The following is a 27106-nucleotide window of genomic DNA, read 5'->3' on the forward strand; positions in this document are numbered from 1 at the left end:
TCTGTACATGAGAACCTGGGGGTGACCTTAAGGTGTTACATGTGAGGTTACAAACGTGAGGTCAGTCCTGATCTGGTCCTTTTGGGATGAAATGAAATAAATGATTAACATTCCAGTCATTAAGTCACAGCATCTGCTCACGTAAACCTGCAGCCATTTGAAATCATTTCAGTTATTTTTGTACACACGCACCCCTGTTGACAGGAAACATTTCTGCAGATTAAAAAACAAAAAGTGAAAAATGATTCAGATGGTTCTAACCTTCAGTCCAGCTGTGTTTGATGATGCTGATTGGACTTGATGAGGAAAGACACACACCTGTCTGTATAAGACTTACAGCTCACAGTGCATGTTAGAGCACATGAGGAGCATGAGGTCAAAGGTCAAACTGACTCTGACTGTCTGTGGAACCCTTTGTATTTTTCATCAACAGAAAAATGATCCAACCAATTATGTTTAAACTGAGACTCACTGGCCCTGGCTCATTGACTGTGATGAACATATGTCTGAACACATTTTCATTGACCCACACACACACTATTATATACAGGATGTTTGGGTCTACTGGACCCAGGCATATAAAAGTGTGAAAAGTGCAGTGTTGTACCCTCATACCTGGGCCTGCTGTTTGACAGTCCCAGGTAGTGAAAGTGATCTCAGGGAGTTGTTGGATCAAATAAATGTAATTATGTGCAGTTTCATTAACATTTGTGTGTTTGGTTTAAAACCTAAACTTAAAATGTAAACTTGTTGAAGCAACACAAACCAACTAAGTCAATTCAACACAACATTGTTGAGTAAACTGAACGATCACCAACCTGATACCTACACCTGACACCAGGTGGCAGCACTTGGCTGTGTGACATGCACAGTTCCCCTTTGATGAAGTTGTCCAATTTACTTAATATAGTTATGTCAACAAGTTCCACAGAACTTAGTTGTGTTCAATCGAAATAACTAAATTATGTGAAGCTAACAAGACTGTGTTAAGTCGTTTCAACATAATCTGACATTTATTACACTGACACACCTAACACCAACTAAACAGCTCACATTTCTACACTGAAATAAATGTGGGTTGATATTTCCTTAAAGAGCTTGTCACGTTTTGCACTCAGAAAGTGCCTGTAATCTTTATTCAGGAGTTTGAATTAATGAGTAAACATTAAATTAGTACATGTTAATTAGTTCCTAAAATATGGACTTGAATTGTGCCTTTATTATGAGAATAAATATATAAATATTTATTTTCAAATGTATTTCTGTAGATTATTTATTGTGATACTATATTTGAAAGATGTCAGCAAGAAAAACACACGAGGAGCAGGAAACAACAGGACACAGGTGAGACACATTAGGGCCAGCAGGTGATCAGCAGAGGAGACACAAGGAAGTGAAGACACCTGAAACGAGAGGCATGTTAGAACTACATGAAGCTGCTTGGAGGAGCAGTGAACCCTCTTCAGACAACTCTATAACTCTGCAGGTTCTACACTTGTTCACAGCTACTTCACTTGCAGCTAGTTCAAACTTTGAAGGTCCAGCCACTGTCACTGACGGTGTCTCCTCTGTTTCAGCTGAAGACACAGCTGGACTGATGGCAAAGCCCGCTGACTGTGAGTACAGTCTTCTCTCTGTACACCACACACACCTCAGTGCGAGTATTTGGGTTTTACTGACCTTACCTTTGACCTCTCTGACCTCACAAAGAGGGCAGAGTCCAAAGGTCAGCACCAGTTCCTCTTGAACACACCATAAACCAGCTGATAGACTGATGATCTTTATTCTTTGATTGATCCCAAACTGGGAAATGTCAGGCACTCAGCGTTCTATACACCCTGAAGCCCATCAGTCCTCACAGGACAGAGGGCAGGGGTTCCTGAACGCACCACAGAGGTCATCATCTTTCTCTGCTCTCCTCTCAGACACGCACTTTGTGGATGAACACAGAGCCGACCTGATCCAGAGAATCAGCAACATCGACCCCATCCTGGACCAGCTCTTGGGCTCGGTCATCCAGCAGGAAGCATATGATCGGATCAGAGCTCAGCCCACCAGCCAGGACAAGGTCAGGGAGCTCTACACGTTCCTGCAAGCTGGAACAGAGCCCAAAGATAAATTCTACCACATCCTCCAGACGCACGAGCAGCTGCTCATCGATGACCTCAATAAGAGGTAAGCTCTGTGAGGACACCCAGGCCTGAACACCAGTGTCATCATGAGGGAACAATATATATTCTATATTTTACTCGTGTTACCTTTACTTTTCCCTTCGTTTACATATAAACAGAGTTTTCGGGTTACAATAATATTCTCATAACAGAATATGTCTTTACATATAGATAAGGACATATAAACACATGTATACACAACCATGTACCATGTAAAACATGGCCTCTCAATGATCATTATAATTATTCTCATTATCAGCTTAACTGATTATAAATATCAACATTAACATGAGACAATTTGGCTGGACCATTACTTTCCATACTAGAACTACTCATCTCCCATTTTCTTTTTTTAAACCACACAAAAAAACAGAGAGGAAAATGTATTTTAACATCATAATATGAACAATATTTTTAAGCACAACACATGAACTGAACGCCTCCTTACTCCATATTATCATTAGCAAATGCTTCATCTTCCCTGGTTTCTTTGTGAACATATGTAAGATGGTTTTAGTCAGAAATACTATGAGTGTCCTGTTTTCCTCACTAATAAGGTTATCCCAATAAAACATGTGCACGATGTTATTTGGAAAATGGAGGCAAGGAAATTATTTTTTACACATACCTGTGTGGAAACGGGGTCTTAGTGTGAATCTGTCCCTGTACTCCTTGCCAGAGCATCTTGTGTCCCTCCAAGAGTTCAAGCCATACTATTTGTTTATTAACTGCAGTTTTGACCTTTTGACTATTTTTGGATAACTCTTTGTCCTAGTCCTTAGCCCTAGTGTATGCCTAAAGCTTAGAAAACTGGGTTCAGCCTTTTGTTTCACCGAACCAGTTTTGCTCTTTGTCCATCCATCCATTTTTGACCGCTTACTTATTAATGTCCTCAGCTGTAAGAACCACTGAATTATCCCACAAACAAATAATAATAATAATAACTTTATTTATAAAGCACTTTTTAAACACACAGTTTCAAAGTGATGTACAATAAAAACAGGAAGGAGTAGAAGGAGGAGTTCCTTCAGTCAGAGACAGAGAGCAGGGAGACACTACAATATTATCACTGTAAAAACTACACACAGACATGAGTGAATGTATTTATTTGAAGTGTGTCAGAAACTCTTCCATCCATGACACATGTGAACCAGGCTTGTGTTTGCATATAGAGTGAAAGGAACAAACAGTCAGAGACAGTGTGGCTTGTTTGCTGCTTTGGATAAATGCACAATGCTGAGATCAAACCTACACTGTTGCTGCATGAAGAGGATTTTACAGTAAAGCACTGACAGAGAGCAATATTTCACAGAATGGAGGACATGAATAAACACAGAGCAGATCAGGAGAGACTCTTCTGGAGTCGACACAGATGAGTTTCAGTCTGTTTGTGTGTCTCTGACAAATTGAGGAACTCTGCTTCATGTTGATCAGCAGTTTGGACTCATGTTGGTTAGAAAATCATTCTGACTGTGTTTCTTCCTGCAGGGTGGAGCATGGTGGAGAGCAGAGGTTAAAACCTGGGCTGAGGAAGTGTAAGTTTGACTCAGTCTTTCCTCATGTTATTGTGCATGAGTCAGTGTTCTATCAGTCCATCAGAAGTCCTGTCTTTAATGGACATTTGTCTCTTGTATTCAGTCACAGTGTCATTGCACACTTACTGGATCCTTATTGTTCTGACCCACATATGCAACAAGAAAAAGGCTTTTGTCCATCAAACGTCTGGGTGTGATGTCATTGGAGTGAATATGGACTGTGACCTGCTAGCATGTCCCAGGTGTCTTTTTAGTCTCATGTCCTCCTCACTTCCACTCTCACATGAGCCAGATGATTTGTGTGTCTTTAGTCTGTGTCTGAGTACCTGTTGTGTTGATGTGTTTGTGTAGCTGGAGTCCATCTTGCTTTTGGATCAGTCATTGTCATTTGTAAATAGCTCTGTATATATTGTCATGTGTAGCTGCAGCTTGTAGGAGGGAGACGCCCTTTTTCTTTGTTCTCCTGTTTTTGGATCAGGAGTTTTAGGTTCCAGCTTTTTTTGTTTTTGCAAAAACAAAACTACCACATTACACTCATACTAATACTGACACTTGATTGTCTATTAAAAATCATATGTTTTAATATGTTTCGTTATATTACCATAGAAGCTCAAGTTAAGTATAGTTATTAGTAGTTTGTACCATGAGTGAAGGTGGTTAGGGGGAGCAGTGAAATGTTTACAGAAAACAACAAAGACCATCCATGTGTTCAGTTGCCTTGATTTACTCTCTTAGCCATAGCATTGCCAAGATGAATTCGTTTTTTTGGATGATAATGGATCTGTTCTGCTTTGTAGGAACACACTGAACTACCTGGGAAAGTTAGTTAAGACAGACAAGGTCTACCTATATGTGTAAACACACACTAACACTACTCACTGTCTTTGACACAGATGGGATGGTTCCAGTACCGGAGCCACGCCACATCACATATTACCAAAGAATTCTTCAATCAAACTTCAAGGGCAAGATTCTGTGTGCACGAGAAGGCTGGGCAAACGATAAAAAGCGTCTGGTTGATATCTACACAGAGCTGTACATCACAGCCAGCCCTGACATACACATCAACACACAGCATGAGGTCCAACAGATCCAGAAAGCCTGGAGGCCCAGAGACACTGAGACATCTGTCAAACCCAGAGACATGTTCCAACATCCTTCTGGAGAATACATACCTGTAAAAACAGTGCTGACCAACGGAATCGCAGGAATTGGAAAGACCTTCCTGGTGCAAAAGTTTATGCTGGACTGGGCTGAAGGAACAGCCAATCAAGATGTGCATCTCATTTTCCCCTTCTACTTCCGCCAGCTGAATCCACAGATGGGAAAACAGTTCAGTTTGGCAAACCTCATTCATAAATGTATCCCAGAGGCTAAGGGCATCAAAGAGGAGGCTCTTAATTGCATCTTTACTGCTTTAGAATCATCAGGAAACGGCAACTACGACGAGAGCGAATTCAAGCTTCTCTTTGTGTTTGATGGACTGGATGAGAGCCGCCTTCATCTGGACCTTCATGTTGATGATAGTGACTCTGTTGATGTAACTAAGTCCTCCACCACCGATATCTTGGTGAAAAACCTCATCAGTGGAAACCTGCTGCGCTCTGCTCGCATATGGATAACCACACGACCGGCAGCAGCCAAACAGATCCCCACTGACTGTGTGGACGTGGTGACAGAGGTCAGAGGGTTCACTGACCCACAGAAGGAGGAGTACTTCAGAAGGAGGTTCAGAGAGGAGGAGGAGCAGGCCAGCAGGATCATCTCCCACATCAAGACATCACGAAGCCTCCACATCATGTGCCACATCCCAGTCTTCTGCTGGATCACTGCTACAGTTCTGGAGGACATGTTGGAAACCAGAGACCTGCCCAAGTCCCTGACTGAGATGTATGTAGAGTTTCTGATGTTTCAGGTAAATCAGACCAAAAAGAAATGTGGACCAGCGTCCAGGCAGTACATTTTGTCACTAGCAAAACTGGCTCTTCAGCAGCTGGAAAAGGGCAACATAATCTTCTATGAGAAGGATCTGAAAGAGTGTGGCATTAATTTCCGTGAAGCCTCAGTGTACTCAGGAGTGTTCACAGAGATCTTCAAAGAAGAGCGCAGAAGGAAACAGGAATTCACAACATTCTGCTTTGTTCACCTGAGCGTTCAGGAGTTTCTGGCTGCTTTCCACCTCATACACTGTTTCATTGATGGGGACGATGACGAGCTGGTGAACTTCCTGGGAGAGAAAAGTTGGCGGATGGATGACTTTGACTTTGTCCTGGACAAAGTGATGGAGAAATCTCTGAACAGTGAAACTGGCCACCTGGACCTGATGGTTCGCTTCCTTCATGGTCTCTCCCTGCAGTCAAATCAGAGACTCTTAGGAGACCTGCTGGGTCAGACAGAGATCAGTTCAGAGGCCATCCAGAGAGCCATCAACAAACTGAAACGGAGAAGCACTTACAGATCTCCTGACAGAAGCATCAACATCTTCCACTGTCTGATGGAGATGAATGACCTCTCAGTGCATCAGGAGATCCAAGAGTTCCTGCAGTCAGAGAACAGATCAGAGAAGGAACTCTCTGAGATCCACTGCTCAGCTCTGGCCTACATGCTGCAGATGTCAGAGGAGGTTCTTGATGAGCTAGACCTGATGAAGTACAACACAACAATGGAGGGACGATTGAGACTGCTTCCAGCTGTGAGGAACTGCAGAAAGTTCAGGTGAGTCCAGATGTGACCAATCAGTGTAGATTACTGGTTTAGTTCTTAGACACATTCACACTGTGTGTTTCTCTCTAACAGAGCTCCTTGTGTTCATTGACACATCACATCAGCTGTGTTTTTGTCTCAGATGTTCTTCTACTGTGAGAACATTGTTTTTTATGTTTCTGTTTGAAGCTGTTAAATGAATGGACAATAAATGTGTCTTTATTTGTAGTTAAAACAGCTGCATGTGGCCAAAGAGCTGCACAAACTACGTAGATACAAAGACTGCAAAAACTGCAGCACAACATCATGGTACGCAAACATGCAGACACATACCATTACACAAACAGTTCAATCAGGATGTCAGACAACACAGAATAACTCTTTAAAGTCTCTGAATGAAAGAGAAGAATTTATCTTTCAGCAATATCAGCTGGAAGAACCTACAACAGAGGAATAAAGTGAAATCCACTGTCAAAATGAGACGATGAGAATGATCAGAACTATTGTTACATGTCAAACAGTCAGATCAAATGAGATCACTGCTACTACTTAAAGTGTCCCTTTCATAATGTTCTGATATTTCTGTCATCACAGACTTTCTGACTGTTACCTCTCAGAGACTCACTGTGAAGTTGTGGCCTCAGCTCTGAAGTCCAACCCCTCCCATCTGACAGAGCTCGACATCAACTGGAACAACCTGGAGGATTCAGGACTGAAGCAGCTATGTGCTGGACTGGACAGTCCTCACTGCATACTGCAGGTTCTTAGGTCAGTTAATGTTATTATTAGGCTGAGGTCCAGTTTTTAAATCATCTGTCAGGACTGACAGACAGAAAAGGACCACAGACATGTGTATCTTCAGTCACTGTTGCTCTGATGACAAATCAGATCTACTGATATGTTCAAATGTTACTCAGTAATTCAGTGAATAATTATTATTTTCTTCCCTCCCAGTAATCTGTATGTTTTAATGTTATCCCATATTATTAGATGATCAGTGGTATCAATGGCTCTATCAATGTCTTGTATTGTTTTATTAGGTTGTGTGGCTGTGGTTTGTCAGAGATCAGCTCTCTGGGATCAGCTCTGAAGGCTAACCCCTCCCAGCTGAGATATCTGGACCTCAGTGGGAACCACCTGCAGGATGTGGAGCAGCTACGTGGTTTTCTGGAGAGTTGTGGACTGCAGACTCTGAGGTCAGTCTTAATAGTTTTATGTGTTGTGATGTAAAGTTTGTGGTGGGGTTAGCTCTGAAGTCCCAAGACTGTAGATCCTCGGGTCAGGGTAAATCTGGGTGTTGATCCAGTCTTCACATTTCATTGGTTGATCGGTTGGATTTTGCTGCTTATGTTTTGAACTTATGATGCATTACTAACCCCACCCAACCCCAGATGTTGAATGTCTGTAGGGGTTTAGTTCTTGCTTTTTGAGTTTATGATTTTGTAACTCTACTCTTGTCAAGTTGTCTGATCAATGAGGGAGGTTTGGGTTTACTAAAGCTCTTTGAGATGCAGCATGGTTTTGTTTTCAGTTGTATATCAGCATGAGTTGTAGATATAACTAGTACAAATGAGTTCCAAAATGAAATTGTTGGAACTTTCTGGTGTAAAATATTTCTGACAAAAATATGTGAATATAGAAAACACTTCAACAACATGTAGCGCTCCCCTCTGTAGTCATATTGATGATGTTATGTGCGATCACAGACGGAGATCCAGAAGCAGGTACATTTACTCACTTTAACAGAGAAAACAAAAAACTACCACTGAGGCGAAAACTGAGCTGAGTCCAAAATATAACCAAAAACAACCACTTGAAGGAGGAACGGGAAAAACAACCACGAGGACGAAGCACAACTCAGGTCCAGGGCGAGAAACAACCGGGTGGCGCGGCTGGAGGCCTAGGCAAAAAACAAGGTAAGTCACTGGTCACTTAGAACGGACAGAAAGGTGGCTGGTTGCTTAGTACGAAAATAGCAGTGAAGAACTGGCGCCGAGGAGAAGGGAGGCGGCGCTTAAGTAGCCGGCGGAATGACGGGAAACGGAACCCAGGTGAGAAGAAGCCACGACTCCACCCAGCTGGACCATCGCGCCTGGAAAGAACAAAAACAAGGAAACGAGCAAGAAATGAAAAACACAGGAAGTGCCAGAGGAGCAACTCTCACCACATTACAGATGAGGGCAGGCTTTTAGGTTCTTTTAAAGTATTTATCCAATGTTTCTTAACCCTGATTAACTCAGTTTTAATTATTATCTTGGATGTCCCTTTAATACACACAAGTGCAGTGTTTAACCCATCAATCAAATGGCCATCTTTAAATTATATTTTTAATAAAGATCTTAACTACGTCTGCATATGTCTCTGCAATTGAATCACTGCCCTTTCTCAGGTGAGTAATAAGTAACACAACACAAGGTTTTAGAAAAATAATTCTCTGTTATTTAAGAAAAGGTTAATGCTCGTGAACTAAGAACATGAAAATAAAATTAGAATATTGTTTTGGAGCCTTAAACATCAAATGTCACTTTTTTAAAGAAAAACACTCCAGCTGTTTGGAGGCAAAAACACAATATAACCTTTTTCTTAACCCTCTAATGAATTCAGAAACTCAGTTTACCAACCTCAAGGTCACTTAAACAAAAGTTGTGGCCCCCACACCTTAATACACTCTATAAAGCAGCAACTTAAATGATTACAGACTGACATATACCGCAGCAGGCCTGATGCGGTGCTTGTGTTCGTGGACGCCCAAAACTTAATGGCCGCTTCACTCTGTGAGCAAAATAAAACAAGCACCTGAGGTGTTCCAGTCCCGTCCTCCAACAGTCACAGGAGCAGGCTCAGCATCAGCATCTCACCACAGACTCCGTCTACTGTCTCTATCCTCTCTTCTTGCCGGAAGAAACTCCCAAGTCCTAGTGGCTCCAACCTCCGTCCGTGTCTCTTCTCTGTCCTCAGGTGGAAAACAGCAGATGAGCTCCTCAAACAGTCGACTGAGTGAGTCCAACTAGAGCTAGAAAAAGTCCCTTCACTTGTCATCAACTGACTTGAATCTATTCTTCCAGGTGGCTAACAGCTAGCTTTAGCATTAGCACCAAACATGAACCGTCTGAACTTCGTGCTGAAAGTCTTCCCGCCTCTCAGTATGCTGCTAGACTTCTTCTCACAGATTGTCCTGTCAACAACCTTAAGACACAAGTTACACACCGTTTTGTGCACTGCTAACTTAGAAATGAAGACAGAAAATCTCTGTTACACATGTTTCTCCGACACACCTCTCCTAGTCTGTGTCACACTGTGCTCACGGTCCTGTCACTTGTTATTAACCCCATCTATGCTGGTGGGAACATCTTTCAGCAACATTCTTTAACATAACACAACAAACATGTAACACTTTTTTACCCTTTTAAATCACATTTTAAATGCTTACACATTTAAACTTGAACTGAAATGATCAACACTCATTAAAACATGTGGGGATTTTAAACTGGGTTACAAACAAAACACATTTAGGAATGAAACCTTCTAGATGTAGGCTTCACTCAAGAGATTAAATGCTGATGGATTGTGCAAGTACATCTATAACATTAAACTGCAACTCATTAAACAAGACGAAAATATGAATTGACACACTATGAACACAAAGTTAACTAGAAAGCATTTCCTGCAGAAAATGTGAGTTTGGTTGCTGCAGCTGAAGCATTGCTCTGAATGATGTGAAGGATTGCTCTGAATTGCTGGAGAATCTGCAGTCTGAATTTAAGTTGCTGAAACACTTTGAATAGATGAAGCTGTTTTATTGTGAAAAGTAGAAAACCTTTGAACATTAGGAAGTTATGAAACAGAAACTGCTGAAGATGAACAATATGAAGTCACTGACCTTAAAGAATAGCCTGGAAATACACCATAAAGGTCTGAGGCTGGAATCATATCTAAAGCTAATAAGGACAGGCTGTATGGTTTTAATGTGGAAAAGTATCAGAGTTACCTCCCCCAGAACATTTTGGATGAAGTAGAAGCCATTTCCTGCATTCTGGTGGATTTCAACAGCTATTATACTGACAGAAGTAAAGGGTTAACTCAACAACTATTACTGAGAGATTCAATAACTCCTTATTTATTTTAAGCCATGATGACAAATATAAAACCAACTGAAAATGAAACAGTTCTGTCAGCCTCATGGTGGCACTACACTAACAGGTTATTAGAACAAAATGTTTACATCTGTTACTGTCTACCTCTGTGCCACCATGACTTTAACCACAAAAACCACATTTCTGTTTCACTGTATTCCCAATGAGGCCATCAGCTGCACTGTCAGGTTTTAGAGACTTCACAGAACAGATCAGATTAAACAGATTAGAAACAGATTACCCAAAGCCTCCAAAAAAAGCTGCACAACAGGTAACTTAGTTCACATGAATCTGTGCTGATGTGTCTGCTTGTGTTGATCAGCACACAATCAGTTCAAATGAAGTGACTGAAACACAGAGGGAGGATCAATATAGAAGGAAACCCGCTCCCTGTCTCTCACTCCTGGCCTCCTGCCCTATATGCCATAACGTCTGCTGCACGGTGTGCTTGCAGCTGAATCTCAGACCTCACCTGGCAACAATACATTTTTTTCTGATTGGCTGATTCCTGTTCTCTGCCATAGAAATGACAGATGATTAATAATAAAAAATGTACAAACATAATTCACAAATTATAACCACTGACATTACTAAGCTTAGACAATAGTGTCCTTTCATGTTGTAGAATTGTTTTTTTCATTGCACTGCTCTACTTCTTACAATTATTCAGTATTGTTAAATGTACACATTTCATTTCTTTCAGGCTGAGCAGCTGTAACCTCTCAGAGAGAAGCTGTGAAGCTCTGTCCTCAGTCCTCAGCTCCCAGTCCTCTAGTCTGAGAGAGCTGGATCTGGATAATAACGACCTGCAGGATTCAGGAGTGAAGCTTCTTTGTGCTGGACTGGAGAGTGCTGACTGTGGTCTGGAATCACTGAGGTCAGGATCTGGTTGTTGATCATTTAAATGCATACCTTAACATTATGTTTGAAGCTTTTCTACATGCAGTTCATGTGTTGACATGTGGAGGCTTTCAGATTGACACTAATGTGCACTGAATTCTACACAAGTAAAAAGATCTTTATTGTCATTATTCACAACAAATTTCCATTCATTCATCAATAACAACTACTTTGCATTTCTTTCAGACTGAGCAGCTGTAACCTCTCAGAGAGAAGCTGTGAAGCTCTGTCCTCAGTCCTCAGCTCCCAGTCCTCTAGTCTGAGAGAGCTGGACCTGGATAATAACGACCTGCAGGATTCAGGGGTGAAGCAGCTGTCTCACGGATTAGGGGGTCCAGACTGCAGACTGAAGACTCTCAGGTCAGGATCCAGCTTTTTGATCATCAGTTAAATTCTGCTTCATGTTCATGTTGAAGATCTGTTGGATTTTCCTTCTTTCTTCTTGAGTTCATGACATGTTTTGTACCTCCAGTCTGTCAGGTTGTCTGATCACACAGGAGGGCTGTGCTTCTCTGGCCTCGGCTCTGACCTCCAACCCCTCCTATCTGAGAGAGCTGGACCTGAGCTACAATCATCCAGGAGACTCAGGAGTGAAGCTGCTGTCTGCTTTACTCAACAGTCCAGATTGTAGTCTGAAGACTCTCAGGTACACAGAGACCACAGAGCATGAGTCCTCCTCAGTCTGTCAGTTTAGCTCATATATCCACAGCTGTTGATGGATGGACTGAAACTGCCGAGAAGAAATAATCACTGATCCCTGATGTTCATCTTCCTCCATCATTAAGTGTCCATCATGTTAACTTCACTTTTCTTTATACACGTTCTTCATGTCAAAATACAAACAGACTGATTTTCAGTCACACTTAGTGCAGATCAAATACAAAATGATGCCCTACTTATTAATGTCCTCAGCTGTAAGAACCACTGAATTATTTCCACAAGCAAATGTTCCTGAAACAATCCATATGTGAAGCTTCAGAGGAGACAACAACACAATGGTAGAAGGAGGAGTTCCTTCAGTCAGAGACAGAGAGCAGGGAGACACTACAATATTATCACTGTAAAAACTACACACAGACATGAGTGAATGTATTTATTTGAAGTGTGTCAGAAACTCTTCCATCCATGACACATGTGAACCAGGCTTGTGTTTGCATATAGAGTGAAAGGAACAAACAGTCAGAGACAGTGTGGCTTGTTTGCTGCTTTGGATAAATGCACAATGCTGAGATCAAACCTACACTGTTGCTGCATGAAGAGGATTTTACAGTAAAGCACTGACAGAGAGCAATATTTCACAGAATGGAGGACATGAATAAACACAGAGCAGATCAGGAGAGACTCTTCTGGAGTCGACACAGATGAGTTTCAGTCTGTTTGTGTGTCTCTGACAAATTGAGGAACTCTGCTTCATGTTGATCAGCAGTTTGGACTCATGTTGGTTAGAAAATCATTCTGACTGTGTTTCTTCCTGCAGGGTGGAGCATGGTGGAGAGCAGAGGTTAAAACCTGGGCTGAGGAAGTGTAAGTTTGACTCAGTCTTTCCTCATGTTATTGTGCATGAGTCAGTGTTCTATCAGTCCATCAGAGCTGTTGTAGCGCAGCCTCGGCGGTTGGATTTCTTTCGTGTTTACTGGAGTTTATTACTCCCCAGCAGGAGTTTTAGGTTCCAGCTTTGTCATTGTCACTGCTACAAACGCCAGTCCTAATTTTCAGCACAATGCAGCATTTCCATTCAACCAATCACAGGGCAGCTTTCCAACTGTCATGGCGGCCCCCTGTCAGTAGATAGAAAGTATGTCCAGCCGTCTTTTAAATGAGTGTTTTAGCTATGTGACATGAATAACTTTGACAGTATCCATGAGGCAGTCCTCTTTTCTTCCATGGGAAAAAAGTGGAAGCCTTCCATACAGAATCCCGAAACTCAGCTGGAGGGAAAATACCGGCCACTTCCTGTTCACATACTAAAGAGAAAAACTTTTGTCATGCGGATCAACTGACAGCCGGCGAAATAATATTATTAGAAATACATATATAAATACATAAAATGAGTTTTATGATGAAATGGATTTATAGCTTTTTGGGTGTTTAATAAATGTTTAAAATCAAAATATAGATCAGATTTTTTGATGTTATTACAAACTCATGATGATATATTACAGTTTGAAACATAAACTAGAAGTTTCATATAAACCCTTTTGGGAAAGAAAACACTTTTTTCTGGATTTATAGCGTTTTGGAAGCAATCTCTTCGTTTGTTAGGCGGGACAGCCGAAACCAGTTAAACAAGCTTTTACTGACAGCTCTGAACAGACCACATTAACTTATCATTCATCTTAGTGCAGCCGCCACAACTTCCATTTCACAAACCATTTTTTAATCTTCAGTTATTATATTTCCTTTTATTTTGCTTTGTGCTTTGGTTTCATTCTGTAACACTGGACTTATTTTTATGAAGGTTTGAACTCTGACAGTGTTTGAACAGGAGAGAAAGGAGTATAAAGTGTGTAGTGAGGGGTTCACAGCCTTAAAGCATCTAGAATAACTGTAAAAAATAAAGCCCATCACTTCACGGATTTCACCTTTTGCGGGTTATTTTTGGAACGTAACCCCGCGATTAACGAGGGACCTCTGATGAGAAGGAAGAGACTGGGCTCTCAGCTGCAGTAAAGGGGGCAGGTCTGGCTCCAACACAGGTTTCAATGTGCAAGATGTCTTGCCCTCACATTCTTCTTCCATTTCCACTTGTCCTGAAACTTCGGCCTTCGCTGTCAACCTTCCTTTTCTTACTCACACTTGCCATTTTAGAAATGGGCAATAAAAAAACACAGATCACTGGCAAAACTGGGTGGTGAGAGTTTGACCATGTTTGCTGCCATCTTGTGGTGAAATGTTAAATATATATAAATAATAATAATTTTTAAACGTGTGATTTCATCCTGTGGACAACAGTACTGGTGGCATATTATGACATTATTGATTTTATGCCAGAGGCTTCGGCCCAGTGAACATATGAACTGGACTTTTGGTCTGTTCTACAGGAAAAACCCTCAATGATAATGCACCAACAATCCCAACCAAAGAAAGGAACATAAGGACAGAAGAACCAAACAGGAAAGAAAATAGAAATAACTATTGTATATATAACCTAGAAAATTTCACAAGACATTTTGAGTGGGCCAATGCGCGCTCACCCACACTCTGCTGCCGGTCCGCCCCATTATATACCACCAAACCTCATTCCTGATCACCGGCAGATGTGAAAGATGCCACTGATGACATTTCATGCTTTTGCAGTGTTTCTGATTGGTTTTATATAAGGTTTAATAGGCCCCAAGCTTCTCCATTCATTCTGAATGGAGGAATCCTAAAGATGTGGATGTGACTTTGGCTGCTATTTTATGAAGTTTGGTAAAAGACATGAACATGAGGACTCAGTATGATAAAGTCCAACTCCTTATGAGCAGTTTGCAGTTGAAATGAATATTCTGTGTAGAGGCATGCCAGACTGATAGGCTTCCAAAGTTAGCTGGGTTTTGTCAGGGATCTCACCAGTTTCCCATTATTTCCTATGAGGGGGGTTAGGTCAGCTTAAGTGGCTTGCCTGTCAAAACAAAAAGTGGCACAGACATGGGGACTCAATATGTCAGAGGTCTAATGTTTATCTACATTTTACATTTTGAATGAAGGTTCTGTGTGAAAGCATGCCCAAACGCCATGCCTTCAAAGTTTGACAGTAATTTGATGCCTGTGTGGAGGGTCGATCGCAGTTTTTCTGGATTTTTTCAAACACCGATTATCCGATCGCTACCAAACCTCAGAGGGTAGTAGTCCTGACCGAGCCGGTCGATTTGATGTATAATTTGTAGGGGTGGCTAGCGCTAGTTAGCTGTGTAATGAATTAGAGGCTTTTATTTTGAAAATCAGTGTGTGTCTGTGTAAGTGTGTATGTGTGTGTGTGTCTGTGTAAGTGTGTGTGTGTGTGTGGGGGGGGGGGGGGGTGGGTTGGGGACACTCCCTAATGCATGTTAAAACATGTTTAAGTGTTTTATTTTGAAAATCTACACGTCAGCCATATCCTGTTATTGTGCAGGGTCTTTTATTTTGAAAATCCATGTTTGTGTGTCTGTGTGTTGGCAGGTGTGTATAGTGTGTGTCTGCATATTTCTGGGTGGCTTGTGTGTAGTTTACCAGGCCTAGTAAGGTGTGTAATGATTTGGAGGCTTTTATTTTGAAAATCAGTGTGTGTGTGTGTGTGTGTGTGTGTGTGTGTGTGTGTGTGTGTGTGTGTGTGTGTTTGTGTATGTTCCTGTATGGGGCTTTTGGATGATGCTCTTTATCCAATGATACAGTTGATGCTGCTGTTCTTCTCATGTTCTAAATGTGTCGTCTGTCTTTACTCACATTGCTGCAAATATCCAGTTTGTGTTTGAACACAAAGCTGATAGTTGTGTGTTTGTTCATTCAAACATTAGTGACAAAAAGTCTGATGATAAACTTTGTATGAATGAACAACACATCAGTCAGTAAAGACAGAATGAAGCCATCAGATGTGTCAGATGATAAACTGCAGCTGTGTCTTTTTCTCTCCATCAGATTTCTGTCAACTTGAAGTCGACACAAACTCAGTGCACACAAAGCTCAAACTGTCTGACAACAACAGGAAGGTGACACATGTGGAGGAGGAGCAGCCATATCCTGATCATCCAGACAGATTTGACAGGTTTTCTCAGCTGCTGTGTAGAAATGTTCTGACTGGTCGCTGTTACTGGGAGGTCGAGTGGAGAGGAGTGGTTTATATATCAGTGAGTTACAGAAGAATCAGAAGGAAAGGAGACAGTGATGACTGCGTGTTTGGAGAAAACAATCAGTCCTGGAGTCTGATCTGCTCTGATGATGGTTACTATGTCAGTCACAATAACAGAGTAACATCCATCTCCTCCTCCTCTGTCTCTCACAGAGCAGCAGTGTATGTGGACTGTCCTGCTGGCACTCTGTCCTTCTACAGAGTCTCCTCTGACACACTGATCCACCTCCACACCTTCAGCACCACATTCACTCAGCCTCTACATGCTGGGTTCTGGTTCTGGTTCTGGTTGTTTCCTGGTTCCTCAGTGAGTCTGTGCTGTGTGTAGAAGCAGAGTGTGTGGAAGTGACAGCAGCTTCAACTTTGTGCTTTAAATGTTGATGATGTTTCACTTTCATTTGAATCACTGACTGTGATTTCAGGTCAGAACATGTTTTTGTCTTAGAAGCAGTGAAATGAAGAATGTGAAGCTGAATTTATGATCATGAACTTTGACATGTCCTCACAAATGAAACCCTTACATTAAGAAATGCATGATTCCATGTTGTTATGGCTCTGATATTAAAATGTAGTATTATAATAGGAGTTAATGGACCTAAGTGGAAAACACCATTTAAAACTGCTGCAATACAAACACTAATAACTCCAACTCAATATTTTGGATAAACTTTGACATGACAGATATAAAATAATGCCTGAGCCTCCCAACTTGTAAAATAACTTGTTTTGTGCATGTTTACATGAAATATTTGCATCATGCAATCTACCTGGCATTTAAAGCGTTAAACTCCTCCAATGATGTCATGTTTGGTAGTTCTGAGCAGTCCTGAAGTTGTTCCACATATTGATGCAGAAAAATATGAATCTGTTCAGTTTTTAGAGCAGTTTTTAGAAGCGGACATTTTTGTCCCTGATGACACAAAGGGTAGTAAATGTGTTTCCCAGTGTTCTGGTGATGGATCAGAAACATTTACATTTGAATTCTAAAATTTGTGTTGAACTGCCCGATTGCCCTTTTTCTCCTCAACCTGTGACGTCGGCGGAACTGCGATCACTCACCTGCTCCTGCCCGGGACGTTAAAAAGAAGCAAAGACACAGAGAAAGACTCAGAGAGACACTGCAGCGCTACCACGCAGCTGTGGACCTTTCTGAACCAACCCTGAAGCACAGCCGGTCAGAGCGCGCTACGATCGCTGCGTTTAACTAAGGCTGTGTCCCAATTCAGGGTCTGCATCCTTCGGAGGACGCAGCCTACGCGGTCTCAGGAGGCCGCGTCCTCCTGAGGATCCTCCGGAGGATCCTCCACCGTTGGTAAATGGGACGGTCTGGCCTTCAAAGCACTTCCTGATTGTGGCGCGACGTCATAAATTTTGCCCCGGGAAAAACAAAAGCAGCGACAGCGACACAACACGGACTACACAACAAGCGGGACAACAGTGTGGATTTAGACATTTGGAATATTTTAATATATTTATTTGTTGTTGGAGGAAGAGGAGAGGCGGCTCCAGCGGCAGCAAAACCGGTGACGGCTCATTTTCTTCAGGCTGGGAGAGCGCAGTGGGGAGGTGACGGTAAGCTGCTGTTTAACCATATTATTGATCATAATTAATATACCGGTTACTGAGCAAACGCTAGATATATAACCAGTAGATAGACAAATATGATTAAATGGAATTTATATTTTATTCAATTGTAAGACTTGATACAGGGTCTGTTTGTAATTTTAATACTTTAAATAAATAGCTAAATGTGTAAGAACCCTGCAAATAACCCTGAAAGCACTGCTTTAATGTGTCATTAAGCATCAGGTCTGTCACTGCACCAGAGAATTACTGCTGGGTGGAGGAGAGTGGGGCTCCCTGCAGGACCAGCTGTCTGTCCTGGAGGAGGTGTACTGACCATCATCACCTTTGGAGCGTGAGGATACATACTTTATAGCTTTTCATATTTTAAGCTGCTTTGGAAGCCGCTCTGTTGAAGTTATTATTTTTATTTTTGCCCTTTTTAAAAACATCTTTAGTAACATGGCAGCCGCCGATCGTCAGCTGTGCAAACCCTGATGGACGATGTGGTGGACAGAGGAGACAGACACCCCCCTCCCCCAGATGATGTCCCACTCACAGCCAGAGGACTCCAAGGTCTTCACCGTGGCATCATCCAGTCCAGCAGCACCAAGGACTCCTGCTCAGCCAAACATTTATATATATGTTCTTTGTGAATAGTATTTTCTGCTGATCTTTATAAATAATAAACTGTACATTTTAGTTAGAAATGTTCAAACTGTGTCTTTGTAAATATTGTACATAACAGAACAATAAATGATTTACTGTGGTCACTGAGAAGTTGTTCAAAAGTTTACTTCAATTATAAATAGGTGAAAACACATGATGTAACAAGGTTAGAAGAGTTTAAGAACACAGAGACAAGAACAATTTAATACACAATTTAATAAGTAACATTTAAATAACACAGAACATAAAATCACTGCTGTCCAACATCCTCTGTATGAGCTGAGGTCTGTCCGCTCTTTCTCTGCTCTCCCTCCCTCCCTCTCCCTCTCTCTCTCCCTCTCTCTCTCTCTCTCTCCCTCTCTCTCTCTCTCTCTCTCTCTCCCTCTCTCTCTCTCTCTCTCTCTCCCTCCCTCTCCAGCCTCATCTCCTCCGTTATCAATTGTCAGGTTTCTTCTGTTTCCCTCTGCTCCTCCTACAACAAAATGCCAACAGGCAGAATGACCGTTTGATATAATAACGATAATATTGCTCCTCACGTGAACTATACTTTATACTATACTACAGTAAACAACAAGAAACAACATTCAATCAAAGCGTTTAGTTTACAGCGCCTCGTATCAACAGGACGTCATGTTTGTAAATACAAAACTCATTTTTTTAATGCCGCTGTCACTACTAGCATTTTAAAACTCTCCAACTACTGCTCTGTACTTACATTTAAATGTGAATTCGGCACTCCTGCCGCTGCTGCTCGCTTGGTCCGTCATTGTACTATTGGACAAAAAGTAGGCCCGCAAAGCATTGTGGGATATTTAAGGCCACGAAGGATGGTAGCGATGCGTCCTCCAAATTCAGGCAAAAGGAGGACGCATTTGAAGGACCCTTAGACTTTTGGCGAATTGGGACAGCCTTCACGCAGCTTTGTGACGTAAGCGGCCTTAAAATGCGCACTCTGAAGGATGCAGACCCTGAAATGAGACACAGCTACAGTAACACCTGCAGGAGGACGTCATCACCCAGTATGTGACCTGCACTGTGAGCTGTAAGGTCTTATACAGACAGGTGTGTGTCTGTCCTCATCAAGTCCAATCAGTATCATCAAAGACAGCTGGACTCAGATGAAGGTGTAGAACCATCTGAAGGACGATCAGAAGAAATGGACGCACCTGAGTTCAATATATGAGAGTCACAGCAAAGGCTCTGATACTTAGGACCATGTCATATTTCACTTTGTCTTTTTAATACATCTGCAAACATGTCAACAACTCTGTGTGTTTCTGTCAGTATGGGGAGCTGTGTGGACATTAATGATGAAAATGAACTTCAATGATTTTAGCAAATGGCTGCAATATAACAAAGTGAAACATTTAAGGGGGTCTGAATACTTCCTGCACCCACTGTACACATAACAAATGAATGTGACTGAAACAACAGCTCTGTGTGTAATATAAATATACAAACTAATGTGACTAGATCAGAACATTTTAAAAGACAGTGATGATCTGTTCTTATTGTCTAAACAGGAACAGTTGAAGCTCAGCTTGCAGCCCCTGTATCTCAGGCTTCTCAGCTTCTCTTCAGATGTTTGGAAGTTTCTGCTGGAACCTCTCATTTAATGACTCACATTTAGAACTTCTGACTTTATGTGGAGGAGGGATTGATTTTGGAATGAGGAAGCTGCAGCCTGCGATTCCACCACTAGATGTCAGCATTGGTGGCTCAGTTCAGATTGAGAGAATGCAAAGAGTGTGCAAAGCTGTCATCAAAGCAAAAGCTGGCTGCTTGGAAGAATGTCCATTTAAAAATGTCATCATATGTCCTAACCAGCAGGGGGAGCACTGATCATAAACTCTCTGTCTCACATGTTATTGTCTGCCTTTGATCATTCCATGCAATCAAAGTCAAAAGTCAAAGTCAGCTTTATTGTCAAATCTGCTATATGTGCTGGACATACAGAGAATCGAAAATTGCGTTACTCTTCACTCCCCAACATATAGCATATAACTAAAAACTTAAAATAAATATGAAGTGTAAAAAGGCACACACAAAATACAAGGCACAAAATGAAGGCACAATGCAGTGAGTGTGCCAAAGATGTATAGTGCAAGACAGTGCAGTTGGCAGAATGTAAACAGTCCAGGAATGGTTTAAGTTATAGCAGCTTATATGAGACTGGATGACATGACTAGGGTGCAAGAGAATGCACAGGGTAAAGTGGCTGGTGCACAGAGTTCCTTTTTGGTAAAGTGGCCGGTACAAAGAGTTCCTATCTTGGGGAGGGCTTGGGTGTCAGGGTCAGGGTTTTTTTGTAGAGGAAAGGGGGAGAGAGTGGGGCACAGCAGGGAGAGTGTTCAGCTTCCTGACAGCCTGGTGGATGAAGCTGTCCCTCAGTCTGCTGGTCCTGGCCCGGAGGCTGCGCAGTCTCTTTCCTGATGGCAGCAGACTAAAGAAGCGGTGTAAAGGGTGGGTGGGGTCTCCTGTGATGCGGAGGGCCTTTCGGGTGAGACGGCTGTCGTAGAGGTCTTGGAGGGAGGGCAGAGGGACGCCGATGATCCTCTCAGCTGCTCTCACTATGCGATGAAGCGTCTTCCTGCAGGTGGCGGTGCAGGCTCCGTACCACAGTGATGCAGCTGGACAGGATGCTCTCAACAGCCCCTCTGTAGAAGGTGCACAGGATGGAGGGAGGGGCTCTGGCTCTTTTAAGCTTGCGGAGGAAGTAGAGGCGCTGCTGTGCCTTCTTGGTCAGTGATGCAGTGTTGTTAGTCCAGGAGAGGTCCTCAGTGATGTGCACACCCAGGAACTTGGTGCTGCTCACCTGCTCCACAGCAGCACCGTCGATGGTTAGAGGGGTGTGCCGACTGTGTGCTCTCCTGTAGTCCACAACCATCTCCTTTGTGTTCTCCACATTCAGGGAGAGGTTGTGGTCTCTGCACCACTCGGCCAGAAGGTGCACCTCATTCCTGTAGTTTTGTTTCATCTCCACTGTAGGACAAAAAAATTCACAGCTTTGTGGCTCTGTGGCACAATGGATAGTGCATTGGACTTCTAGTTAAACACAGGAGAAGTGATTCAAAGGTTGTGGGTTTGGGTCCCACCAGAGTCAAAGTGCCTTTTAACTTCCTGTGGCACCGTCCTTCAGGGTGGATACCTGTTGCAGCAGCTCCCGTCCTGAGAGCTAGAAAAAAGGACTGCACTCAGACATCTCGGAAAACAGCGTCTCTACCCCCGGTTTTGTGACCGTACAGGTGGACAGAGATGTGACTGGTGTGAGCTTTTGCTTGGCACAGAGGCAGCTAATAAACTGAAAGTTGTACCTTTTTCAAATGACATGGTGAGGAGGAGGATACACAACACAAAGCTGGATCTGCCCTGTGCTGTGTGCTGTCATTGTTCATTGTTGAGAACGCCGATCCACAAATTCAACATGTTGCTGATGATCCCCTTTCCCTTTGGTCTCTTCCAAAAGCTAATGGTAATGGAATGCTTCTCACTGTCCTGCACTGTCTCTGCCACACCCTTCCAGTGTGAGTAGGGTGTGTTTGTACTAAAGTCACACTGTTTCTCAGCATAACTCCCTGTATGGCCCGTACAGGGATTGAACCTTGGTGTTATTAGCACCACATTCTAACTAACTGAGCTAACCAGCCCTGGCAAAGTTTAACACACCTGTCATTTCATCGGAAAACAAAAGCATACTTATCTGGCATACATAAATGTAGCTCTCAGCGTAAGTTCAGTCATGAAGACTCTATTCCACATCATCCACCTCTTATCTCTATCCCCTTCCCTCTTCACCATCCTAGCACTCTCCTTCACTGCACTGCACTCTGTCTAGTGACCTCCCACATAGTCAGGTGTTTAATAGATGGCACCTCCCTCACCAATCGGCTGTCGATCTGTCCCTCTCCTGCCCAATCATAACGTAGCAAGAGATTTAAAAGTCTCTGTCTCTTCTCCAGCTGTCTCCCGATCGAATCCGGCAACGATTCTGCGCTGCTCTATGCCGCAATCAACTGGCATTATTCCTCCTCCGGAACTCTCTCAATCCAACTTCAGATCCAATCCCATCTCCCCTGCCCCGCGCCGCAGTGGCTACCCGCGGCCTGTAAAAGGAGCGAGAAGTCAGCCTCCTCTGCTCCCAGGGCTACACGAGGGAACGCTTCTCGCTCTCCCGCTGCCGCTGCTCCGCTTTTCCCCCCGACACGCTCAATCAAACACTTCGGTGCCGGTCGTTGTTTCTTCGGTCAGTCGACCTCCACCTGAGTCCATGTCTCCTGCTCCTGTAGTCTCTGCCGATCCAGCCGCTTGCTCTCAGCCGCTGATCTCCCGTTCTCCTCCGCCATCTTCCGCCGCTACACTCTGGCATCTGCTCGGCCTGTCCCTCCTACAGGTAGGCCCTTCATTTCCCAATCCACTAAAATATGAGGGCTTACTTCTGCAGGCGGAGACAGTATTTTAGTAAACCTCATCCTGTAATCTCCTCAGCGTCATAAATTTGTGGCCAAGAATGGTCTATCTAGCTCTAACCGGAGACCTCCATCCCAATAGCCGGAAAACATATTCAATCAATATCACTAGCACTTCCAGTAAGCAGCGCTTATTCTCACTATTCGGCTACTAGCCTGGCCTGGTCTGTGGACTCCGTATTTGGCCTTGATCGCCGTGGTCCCAAATGATCTCAGCAAAATGTGGCGCTCGCGGGCTCACTGCTCCGTGTCCCTCTGTGCTTCAGCCTACTTTTCTCAATCTGCACGGATATACAAGGCCGTCAGGCGTGCAAAAACAAAAAAGAAAAAAAAAAATCGTAGCGCCTACAAGGCAAGCCATACGCAATACTCCTGCAGAATGGCATTATTCGATCTGTCCGCTCCTCACTCCGGCCTATTTCGGCAATTAGTCTTATTATGCCCGAACCTCTGTCCCCTCTTTATGCCAGTGGACAGCGCTTTAAACTTACATGGACCAGGGAGCCGACTTCTCGGATGCATTTAGATTCCTCCATTCGCCTGTTGCTATGGTATCTTTCGGCATTAAGTGGGATTTAAAATATACTTCTCTGTTCGTCTCATTTGCATTAGTACCTGCATCTTCAATCTCGCGTCAAACTCCTTATGCCAGATTCTGCTGAAGAAGCTAGTGTTCCCTCTATGCTGTCCCCTCAGACATCCCTGCTTAGTCATCTTCGATCGTGCTGCATGGAGCTTACTGCCTGATGCGCGTATTGATAACGTGAGTCGATCCCTGTACAACGCTATCACGACGATGACGTAGTCGAATTGTCTGCATATTAAGTAGCCATGTGCTTGTGTTTACATGCATTAGACGGTGAGTTCGCTATTCTGTCGTTATAGCTATTGTGCTACGTTTAAATTCATATGGTTCGATAGGACAAACGGTTAGATATTACTAATAATTAAAATAGTTAAATACTGGTTAAAAAAAAAAAAAAAAAAAAAAAAAAACTCCCACCCGGAGTTCCTCAGCATACGCTCATCCCTTCCGACATGAAACCATCTCTCCCCGTTAGAAATGCTGATATAATTTAATAAATAAAAATAAATAAATAAATAAATTTAGAGCGCTTCAAAATCTGCATTCAGATATCTCCAAGCAGCAACTATACCATTCATAAGGCCAACCTTTCACAGCTCCCTTTGGACGGTCCTCCACAGTTCCTAACTTCCGTGTCCATGTTGCCTCGAACCAAGGCTGCAGCATGATCGGTGGACCCGGTCTCTCCTGCTATGAGCTCGCAACATGGTGTCGTTCTTTTAATGATGACGTAGTGCATTCATCCGATTTTCTCAGGTTGTTCACAGATGGTGCACATCCGTGGGTTTTGGGGGGTTCTTTCCTCCAAGGGCAGTGGTCTGCTAGATGCCAGCCTTTAAATTCTCATTGCTTCATTGGAAACGCATTTGGTTTAGATAAGGGTGCTCATACTACCTTTCATCAGAACCGTGGCAGCTCACATTCAATTCAATCTCAGGTTATTTATCAAACCATACTATTTAAAGGCATTCGAAGGCTTCTCCCTCTCCTCTAGACTCCCCGTGGCCTATAACCCTTTCAATTCTCCACTAATTGGTTTCAACCCAGATCGGGTGTATTTCTCCTTCCGTTGATCCTCTCCTGGAATCCCTCTTCGCTTAGCTTTTGGTTTTCTTAGAGGAGGCCTCCCATTCCTTCAATCCCTCTAGAAGTCACCTTCGCAGAACTAGTATTCCATCGAACTACTACAAGCTGTTGCAACACCCTAAATGCAGTGGCGCATGTTCAGTAGTCATAGCCTGCACAATTCGTCCTTATGTCCTTTCAAATACATGAGTGGTTCTCTACAGGTTCGTCCCATTCAGATCCTCAAGTCCCTCTGTGACCACAGGAATCTCTCCCTCTGTCTAGGAACTGGTCTTTGCTCATACAACCTCTCGTCAGATCCCCATTATCCCTTAATCATTATTCGGGTCATCCCTTTAGAATAGGTGCAACTACTTCAGCAGCAACTCAGTGGCTCTGGTTCATGCAAGGCCCTTTAGCTATACTATCACAGCAGTGGGTTCTTTTCATGCAGGCCACATAACCAATGAATTCCTGCTAATTGGCACGTTCGGTCATCTTCTCTCTTTACATTCGTCTTCAGGCCCACCTGGCCTAGCTGGCAGGATTGTTAATAATATTATTACCGTGATTTCATCATTGTGAGTTTTTCATCATATTACTGGTGGTGGTGTAATGCTCGAATCATGCATGTTATCTCCATGCCCTCCTTTTCTCTATCCTCTCAGCTTTCCCTCAAGCTTTATAATTAATGTACTGTGAGCCGACGGGCTTCGTTTTATTCAAGGCAATGCATCTCAGCCAGTGGGCGTCATTCTGTCAGCTCAAGGTATCCCCTTCATCTCTGCAATCACTTGGTCGATGGTCTTCACTTCCTGTATTGGCCAAAACACCGGACACGTGCTCGCATCTCAGAAATCTCTCCGTCCCTGGTGAGTTTCACCTATTATTGCTGTATCGTCAATTCATGTCTGCTAACTTAACTCTCACGGCATTCTCTAGGCCTCATATCAATGCACCAATGCTGGTGGGCTTCATCACGCAAGGCCTTAAACCATCGCATCCATAGCCAGTGGGTTTCGCTCATGCAAGGCCATAATTCAATGCATCCATAGCCAGTGGGCTTCGTTCACGCTACCCTAAAAATCAATGCATCCATAGCCAGGGGGCTTCGTTCATGCTACCCCAAAAAAATGTATGCATCCATAGTCAGCGGGCCTAGATTCACGTAACTATATCCCCTTATTCACAGCTAGTAGGCTTCGATTCATGCTGACCATACCCCCATGTATTTATAGCCAGTGGGCGTCGATCCATGCAGACCATACCTCCATCCATTCATAGCCAGCAGGCTTCGATTTATGCAACCATATCCCCTTTATTCATAGCCAGCGGGCTTCGATTCATGCAACCATATCCCCTTTATTCACAGCCAGCGGGCTTCGATTCATGCAACCATATCCCCTTTATTAACAGCCAGCGGGCTTCGATTCATGCAACCATATCCCCTTTATTAACAGCCAGCGGGCTTCGATTCATGCAACCATATCCCCTTTATTCTCAGCCAGCGGGCTTCGATTCATGCAGACCATACCCCCATGTATTGGTAGTCAGCGGGCCTAGATTCATGCAACCATATCCCCTTTATTCACAGCCAGTGGGCTTCGATTCATGCAACCATATCCCCTTTATTCACAGCCAGTGGGCTTCGATTCATGCAACTATATCCCCTTTATTAACAGCCAGCGGGCTTCGATTCATGCAACCATATCCCCTTTTTTCTCAGCCAGCGGGCTTCGATTCATGCAACCATATCCCCTTTGTTCACAGCCAGTGGGCTTCGATTCATGCAGACCATACCCCCATGTATTCGTAGTCAGCGGGCCTAGATTCATGCAACCATATCCTTCTTATTCACAGCCAGTGGGCTTCGATTCATGCAACCATATCCCCTTTATTATCAGCCAGTGGGCGTCGATTCATGCAACCATACCCCCTTTATTATCAGCCAGTGGGCTTCGATTCATGCAACCATATCCCCTTTATTATCAGCCAGTGGGCTTCAATTCATGCAACCCTATCCCCCATTATTCACAGCCAGTGGGCTTCGATTCATGCCGACCTATCCCCACGTAGTCACAGTCAGCTGCCTTCTTTCATGCAAAGTCTTCTTCCACGCCTTCCCTGCTTCTAGCTCAAGTATATGCTTGCTAAACTGTCCCTATAAATTTTCCCTTCTTGAGCGGCACTCGCTAAACTCTCTCCTCTCTCCCCTTGGCTTGAGCGCATGCTCGCCAAATCCTCTCTACTTTCCATAGCTCGAGCGCATGCTCGCTAAACCTCTATTCCTCCCCTAGCTTGAGCACTTGCTTGCTAAACACTCTCCCTACATTCCGCAGCTTTAGCGCACGCTCGCTAAAATCCCTATACCTTCTTCGGCTTGAGCGCATGCTCGCTAAACTCTCTCTATACTTATATCCTTGCTTGAGCTATCCTTAGCTCAAGCATTCGCTCCCTAAGCTCTCTCTTATTCTCCTCTCTATGCTTCGAATCCAACTGCATCTGATT

At 43.3% G+C, this 27106-nt stretch overlaps 1 protein-coding gene across 1 annotated transcript; it reads left to right on the forward strand.

Moving 5' to 3' along the window:
• Positions 1 to 11261: 11261 nt before the first annotated feature.
• Positions 11262 to 24934, forward strand: LOC114429859 (stonustoxin subunit beta-like; the record flags this gene model as incomplete). The annotated part of the gene is made up of 5 exons (XM_028398474.1): positions 11262 to 11419; positions 11915 to 12088; positions 12920 to 12966; positions 16039 to 16514; positions 24884 to 24934. Coding segments are annotated over 5 exons (906 nt in total), but the record flags the coding sequence as incomplete, so codon positions are not given.
• Between the last annotated feature and the right edge of the window lie 2172 nt (positions 24935 to 27106).

This window comes from Parambassis ranga, unplaced genomic scaffold (assembly GCF_900634625.1).
Source record: "Parambassis ranga unplaced genomic scaffold, fParRan2.1 scaffold_21_arrow_ctg1, whole genome shotgun sequence".
Classification (NCBI taxonomy): Eukaryota; Metazoa; Chordata; class Actinopteri; family Ambassidae; genus Parambassis; species Parambassis ranga.